This window comes from Nerophis lumbriciformis, linkage group LG08 (assembly GCF_033978685.3).
Source record: "Nerophis lumbriciformis linkage group LG08, RoL_Nlum_v2.1, whole genome shotgun sequence".
Classification (NCBI taxonomy): Eukaryota; Metazoa; Chordata; class Actinopteri; order Syngnathiformes; family Syngnathidae; genus Nerophis; species Nerophis lumbriciformis.
In genome coordinates this window covers 52770496-52778421 of record NC_084555.2, presented here as the reverse complement: position 1 = coordinate 52778421, position 7926 = coordinate 52770496, and the positions used below count along the sequence as shown (strand labels likewise).

The 7926-nt window shown below is 52.3% G+C and overlaps 1 protein-coding gene across 1 annotated transcript; it reads left to right on the top strand.

Moving 5' to 3' along the window:
- The first annotated feature begins 2722 nt into the window (after window positions 1–2722).
- Window positions 2723–4477, top strand: LOC140678980 (transmembrane protein 229b-like). The gene has a single exon (XM_072913613.1). It carries the CDS (start codon window positions 2966–2968, stop codon window positions 3494–3496), a length of 531 nt encoding a protein of 176 aa, XP_072769714.1. The 5' UTR covers window positions 2723–2965; the 3' UTR covers window positions 3497–4477.
- The last annotated feature ends 3449 nt before the right edge of the window (window positions 4478–7926 follow it).

Here is a 7926-nt window from a genome sequence, read left to right as displayed (position 1 = left end):
GTGTCCAGGGTAAGAAGAGTCAGCTGTGATCCAACCCACACGCCTCCTGGTCATAGAGGAGAACAGGTCCTGGAGGGATGGGAGCTTGCAGCCAATCACCTTCTCAGCAGCACGCACGATGCGCCGCAGTCGATGGACTGTGGCGCCGGGGAACCACACGGTGATGGAGGAGGTGAGGATGACTCGATGATGGATGAGTAAAACCACCAGCATCTCGGTCGGCACCTTAAGTTTTCTCAGCTGCCTCAGGAAGTACATCCTCTCCTGGGCCTTCTTGATGAGGGAGCTGATGGTCGACTCCCACTTGAGGTCATGGGTGATGGTGGTGCCCAAGAAACGGAAGGAGCCACAATGGAGACAGGGGTGGGAGAGTCAATCAGGGTGAGGGGGGATGGTGGGGCTGTGACTTTCCTGAAGTCCATGATCATCTCCACTGTTTTCTGGGCGTTCAGCTCCAGGTTGTTGAGGCTGCACCAGGACGCCAGCCGGTCCACCTCTCTCCTGTAGGCGGACTCATCACCATCCGAGATGAGCCCGATGAGGGTAGTGTCATCCGCAAACTTAAGCAGCTTTACGTACTGGTGACTGGAGGTGCAGCAGTTTGTGTACAGGGAGAAGAGCCAGGGGGAAAGTACACAGCCCTGAGGAGTACCAGTGTTCGTGGTTCGACTGTCCGAGACAATCTTCCCCAGCCGCACGTGCTGTCTTCGGTCTGTCAGGAAGTTATTGATGAGCTGGTAGAGCTTGTCTCGTAGCAGTCCAGGGAGGATGGTGTCGAAGGCAGAGCTGAAGTCCACAAACAGGATCCTAGCGTAGGTTCCTGGGAAGTCCAGATGCTCCAGGATGAAGCGGAGGGCGGGTGGGAGTCGGAGGAGGACGGCACTGGGGTTTATGATTTTCTCCACTGGGTCGGGCCCAATGTACCTGGGGGAGAGTCTGGAAGGGGGGGGGGGGTCTCGGGAAGAAAGCCACACTTGCTGGCCCACCTGGTAGTTGGGCGCGGGGACCCGATGTCGGTCTGTTAGGAGTCGGTTGCGCTCAGCCTAGAGCTGCTCAGGTTTCCCGCCACACGTGTCTGACACGGCGGAACTGGGCTTGGACGGAGGGAACTGCTCCATCGGATTCTTGGCTCGGAAACAAGGGGGGTTAGTAGCCGGTGTTGATCATGAAGGGTGACAAGCCGGTGGCCGAGCTGATGAGGGAGTTGTGGGCGTATTCCACCCAGAGTAGGTGTATGGGCCATGAGGAGGGTAGGCGGGAAGAAGCTCCGCGCAGAGAGGACTCCAGGCTCTGGTTAGCTCGTTCAGTCTGTCCATTGCACTGTGGGTGATAGCCGTAGGAGAGGCTGGAGGTGGTACCCAGGGCCCGCCCGAAAGCCTTCCACACCTGCGAGGAGAACTGAGGTCCGCGGTCCGACACGATGTCCTAGGGGATTCTATGCAGCCTGAAGACATTTGTGACGAACAGGTTAGCTGTTTCCAAGGCAGTGGGCAGTTTAGGGAAGGGACAAAATGTACCGCCTTGGAGAAGCGGTCAACAATCGTAAGGATGGTGTCGTTACCTTCAAAGGGGGGGGCAATCCGGTAACCAAGTCCTCTGCGATGTGTGGAAGGATGGGCAAGGGCTGCCAGGGCTCGCTGTACACGCACACAGTGCACGCAGTGATGAAGGTCCGGACGTCAGAAACCATGAACGGCCACCAGAAACGCTGCTGGATGAGGGCTAGAGTGCGTCCGGCTTGGTGTTCTGAGACCCAGGGCGGTAGGTGATAGTGAACTGGAATCTGCCCAGGAACAGGGCAAAGCAGGCCTGCCGTGAGTTCATGCGGCGGGCAGTGTGGAGGTAGGCAAGGTTTTTCTGATCCGTCCATACAATGAAAGGTTGAGCAGCCCCCTCCAGCCAGTGTTGCCATTCTTGCAATGCCAGTACCACCGGCCAGGAGTTCTCGGTTCTCCACGTCGTAGTTACGTTCAGTGGGAGTCAGGCGGCGTGAGAAGAAAGCGCAGGGGTGGAGCTTGTTGTCTGAGGGTAGCGTTGGGAAAGGACGGCCCCGACCCCGGATCCCGAGGCATCAACTTCGACCACGAACTTCTACTCAGGATCTGGGTGCACGAGAACAGGGGCATTAACAAACACATACTTGAGTTATATATAATAAATATATATATAATATATATATATATATATATATATATACATATTAGAGATGCGCGGTTTGCGGACACAACCGCGGAGTCCGCGGATTTTCCGCGGGTCGGGCGGTTGAAATAAAAAAAAATTAGATTTTATCCGCGGGTCGGGTCGGGCGGTTGAAATAAAAAAAAATTAGATTTTAAATAGATTCAGGCGGGTGGCAGTTAAACCAATTCGGAAATATATATACATAGTTAAATGTTGTTACCCACATACGAAAAACGAGCAGGCACCTGCAGCATATGCCACAACAGAAGAAGAAAAAAAAAAGAGATGGACACTTTTATGGAGCGGAGAAGGGACAGCAGCACAGAGATGTCCCCAACCGATGCACAGGCGATCCAGCACTTTTGACCGGAACCGGTCAAAAGTGTCAAAAATGTAAAAAATAAAAGTGTCAAAAATGTAAAAAATAAAAGTGTCAAAAAATGTCAGAAATAAAAAGTGTCACAAAATGTTAAAGTGTCAAATATTTAAAAAAAAGTGTCAAAAAATGTCCAAAATTAAAAAGTGTAAAAAATAAAAAATGTCAAAAATAAAAAAGTGTCAAAAAATGTCTAAAAGAAAATTCGGTAGTGATGATATCTTGGTATCAAAATCTTGATACCTAAAGCAAGTTAAATTTGTCCACCTTTTGAAGGCGGTGTCAGACGTAACTTTTCCCGATAAATTGCAGATATTTCTTGCCAAGGCTGTAATTTTGCGGGTTATTGTCACATTTGGCTCGAGCGTTGACGTTCTTTCCTCTTCCAGATCCAAGGTGTGACGAGCCATGCCGACTGCGATCCTGCAGCCTCCCGTGCCGCTGGCGGCGCTCTCCCGCTGGTACCTGTACGCCATCCACGGCTACTTCTGTGAGGTCATGTTCACGGCGGCGTGGGAGTTCGCCGTGAACCGCGACTGGAAGTTCCCGGGCGTGACGAGCGTGTGGGCGCTCTTCATCTACGGCACGTGCATCCTGACGGTGGAGCGCATGTACCTGTACCTGCGCGGGCACTGCCACGTGTTGGTGCGCTGCCTCATCTACACGCTGTGGACGTACATGTGGGAGCTGAGCACGGGGCTGCTGCTGCGCCAGTTCCACGCCTGCCCCTGGGACTACTCCGCCTTCCGCTACAACTTCCTGGGCCTGATCACGGCCGAGTACGCGCTGCCGTGGTTCTGTGGCTCCTTCATCGTGGAGCGCCTGGTCATCCGCAACACGCTGCGCCTGCGTTTCCATCAGGGCGCCGACGACGGCTGGGGGCGGAGCTACTTCAGCGGCTGGTTGTCCGGCAATAACAGCTTCCTCAAATTGGAGTGAAAACTCCTGCAGGGGGCGGGGACTACCTGGGGACATCGACGCAAAACCCGCCCCCCCTCACTTTTCCTGCATGAAAACAAGGAAAACATGAAACCTCTTCATCATCGTCATCATCATGACCTCTGACCCCTCACGGGATTACTCTTCCAATCTGCACACATGACTTGAAGAAAACAATCTTCCTTGCACATATTTACTCTTTTTTTAAGTCACCTCAAAGCCTGAAAGTGTTCTGTGTGTGTCCAAAATAAACTTTACAAAAACATTCTGCAGAAAATGCAAAGAAAAAAAAATAAAATCTATAAAACCCAAAACTAGTGAAGTTAGCACGTAGTGTAAATGGTAAATAAAAACAGTTGAACTCATAGGACTAGATAGTACAATCCCTCAGATTGATCAGCACTTAGTGTGGACAGGGGGGTTTAGGGGCGAAAGCTTCGCTGGGGTCTTCAGGTGGGAACCCCCCTTCATTGGTGTTTTGTTGATAGACCCACGACACCTCCGCAGGGCTCAACGGCGACATCTGGTGTCCCCAGGTGTGCCCCCCTCTGCCTTTACCCCTAGATGTCCTTTTGCAGCCCAGTTGGGTCCTTTCTCTTGATCCATATCCATCTGCTACTTTGTTTGGCAGCATCCGAGCGATTTGACAGCCCGCCGGAAGGCCTGACCTTTCACTCCCATTCCTTTCAGAAGCTTGGTTGTGGACGTGGCAACGAAGCCTCTGCACCCAACTTCAACTAGAAGCACACGGGCACGCCAGCCGCGCTGCTCTGCATCGGCTGCTATGTCCGCATACTTCAGTTGATTGCGCTCATGCTTCACCAACTGCTGCTTCCCATGGCACAGTTAATTCAACAACGAACAGTCTTCTGGAAGATTGACCACAAGACCAGGTCCGGCCTGAAGCTGGTTGTAATGATCTCAGGCGGGAAGATGAGTTTCTGGTCTAAGTCAACCTGCATTTTCCAGTCCCAGGGAGAGTCCAGAAGGGTTGCCTTCACTCTTGCAGATTTTGCTGGGAGTTGTCCTGCTCTTGGGAACGCAGTGCCAATTTAGTGACTAGGAATTGGGGGAGGGAGGGCCTTGTTCATAGGCGCCGATCTACATTTCTGCCAGTGGGTGCTCGGACTGGCGGTAAATCTGACGCTGCTTTTCTGAGCTTGTGTGGTTTATGCTTGGTGTTGAGAAAGAATTTTCCATCAATCCCACATGGGTGCTCGGCATTGTCCGTGGGTCCTCAGGCCCTGAAGCACCCGCGGGATCGGCGCCTATGGCCTTGTTGGTATTTTTTTCCTTTCTTCCAGGGTGATCTCCAGTTGTCTTAGGTGTAGCGGCCTTGAGACAAAACTGATTTTGCAGCCGGTGAGGATGTGAGTGTTGCAGGGGTTTGACAGAGTGCAAAAGAAAGCTCTTCTCCAAACCATTGGTTTAAGTTCTTGGGTGTGGGAAGAACATCGTGGGTAGCTCTGATGAAGCTAAATTGTCTCTCTTCCGTTTCCCAAAGATCCTTCCATGTGAGCTTAAGATGCTCCAGGTTTTCAGACCACTGTCCCTGTTTGGACTGTGCCACTGCTGTTGCACATCTGTCTGCCGCCTCTTGTTGCCGAACCTGATCAACAACCAGCTTTCTCCTCTGGGCTGATGTTGCCTGGTGCCATGTAGGTTGACTAGCTCCAAGTCCAAACCCACCTCTTTCGTGCTGCACTAGTCCCACAATGCCTGAGAGAAGATTTAGCTTGCTGCACGGCATCATATGGGATCCATTTCCTCCGAGTTGCTAGTCTGGGAGCAACCGCTTGGATCACCTCATCTTGAGACTCAATCAGGGACATTCTGAGCCTCACCTTGGTGCATTTAACTCCTCCGTGAGGCTAGAGATGGGCAGTTCCAGGGCACCATCATCATATAGGCTGATGTTACTGAGGCACCGCGGGAGGCCAAGCCATTTCATGACTGTTCTCTCCAGCTTCTCGACTTTGGTCATGGGGATCTCGTAGACTGTTATTGGCTACATCAAACGGGGGAGCAATTCAAACTGTAGGCACCACAGTTTCAACTTGCCAGAAAGTAAGGTATTGTCTATGTGGACAAGGCCTTTGATGGTTTCTTTCCTCAGCTGATCGCTCTGGTCCGATTCTTTAAAGCTTGCGTTGTACGATCGCCCTAGACTCTTGACTGGCAGAATACAATGATTTGAAAATCCTTTACAACTTATATTCCATTGAATAGACTGCAAAGACAAGATATTTAATGTTCGAACTGAGAAACTAATTTTTTTTCACAATCAATCAATGACAGCAACACTGTCAGGGGTCAGACAAGGAGGCCAAGACCCAGTAGCAGAGTATAATACAAAAAGGGGTTTATTAACAAAGTAACAACAAAAACACAGTTCATCGAAGAATATAGCAACAAGGTATTAACTGAAAATTCTTCGAGGGAAAGGTGACAACAGAAAATGGCTGAACAGAAAATCACCATTCAGATTCAGAATCAGAATCAGAATAGTTTTTATTGCCATTGTTTGAGAACGGGTTCACAAACTAGGAATTTTTCTTAGTGCAATCGTGCAACATAAAACACAAATAAAAAGAGCTGTAACTGAGCTATCAGATCTTGTTATTGTTCATGTGCCTGATGGCCAAGGGGAAAAAACTGTTCAGGTGGCGGGAGGTGTGGGTCTGGATGGACCGTAGTCTCCTGCCTGAGGGGAGAGGGGAGAATAGTTTGTGTCCAGGGTAAGAAGAGTCAGCTGTGATCCAACCCACACGCCTCCTGGTCATAGAGGAGAACAGGTCCTGGAGGGATGGGAGCTTGCAGCCAATCACCTTCTCAGCAGCACGCACGATGCGCCGCAGTCGATGGACTGTGGCGCCGGGGAACCACACGGTGATGGAGGAGGTGAGGATGACTCGATGATGGATGAGTAAAACCACCAGCATCTCGGTCGGCACCTTAAGTTTTCTCAGCTGCCTCAGGAAGTACATCCTCTCCTGGGCCTTCTTGATGAGGGAGCTGATGGTCGACTCCCACTTGAGGTCATGGGTGATGGTGGTGCCCAAGAAACGGAAGGAGCCACAATGGAGACAGGGGTGGGAGAGTCAATCAGGGTGAGGGGGGATGGTGGGGCTGTGACTTTCCTGAAGTCCATGATCATCTCCACTGTTTTCTGGGCGTTCAGCTCCAGGTTGTTGAGGCTGCACCAGGACGCCAGCCGGTCCACCTCTCTCCTGTAGGCGGACTCATCACCATCCGAGATGAGCCCGATGAGGGTAGTGTCATCCGCAAACTTAAGCAGCTTTACGTACTGGTGACTGGAGGTGCAGCAGTTTGTGTACAGGGAGAAGAGCCAGGGGGAAAGTACACAGCCCTGAGGAGTACCAGTGTTCGTGGTTCGACTGTCCGAGACAATCTTCCCCAGCCGCACGTGCTGTCTTCGGTCTGTCAGGAAGTTATTGATGAGCTGGTAGAGCTTGTCTCGTAGCAGTCCAGGGAGGATGGTGTCGAAGGCAGAGCTGAAGTCCACAAACAGGATCCTAGCGTAGGTTCCTGGGAAGTCCAGATGCTCCAGGATGAAGCGGAGGGCGGGTGGGAGTCGGAGGAGGACGGCACTGGGGTTTATGATTTTCTCCACTGGGTCGGGCCCAATGTACCTGGGGGAGAGTCTGGAAGGGGGGGGGGGGTCTCGGGAAGAAAGCCACACTTGCTGGCCCACCTGGTAGTTGGGCGCGGGGACCCGATGTCGGTCTGTTAGGAGTCGGTTGCGCTCAGCCTAGAGCTGCTCAGGTTTCCCGCCACACGTGTCTGACACGGCGGAACTGGGCTTGGACGGAGGGAACTGCTCCATCGGATTCTTGGCTCGGAAACAAGGGGGGTTAGTAGCCGGTGTTGATCATGAAGGGTGACAAGCCGGTGGCCGAGCTGATGAGGGAGTTGTGGGCGTATTCCACCCAGAGTAGGTGTATGGGCCATGAGGAGGGTAGGCGGGAAGAAGCTCCGCGCAGAGAGGACTCCAGGCTCTGGTTAGCTCGTTCAGTCTGTCCATTGCACTGTGGGTGATAGCCGTAGGAGAGGCTGGAGGTGGTACCCAGGGCCCGCCCGAAAGCCTTCCACACCTGCGAGGAGAACTGAGGTCCGCGGTCCGACACGATGTCCTAGGGGATTCTATGCAGCCTGAAGACATTTGTGACGAACAGGTTAGCTGTTTCCAAGGCAGTGGGCAGTTTAGGGAAGGGACAAAATGTACCGCCTTGGAGAAGCGGTCAACAATCGTAAGGATGGTGTCGTTACCTTCAAAGGGGGGGGCAATCCGGTAACCAAGTCCTCTGCGATGTGTGGAAGGATGGGCAAGGGCTGCCAGGGCTCGCTGTACACGCACACAGTGCACGCAGTGATGAAGGTCCGGACGTCAGAAACCATGAACGGCCACC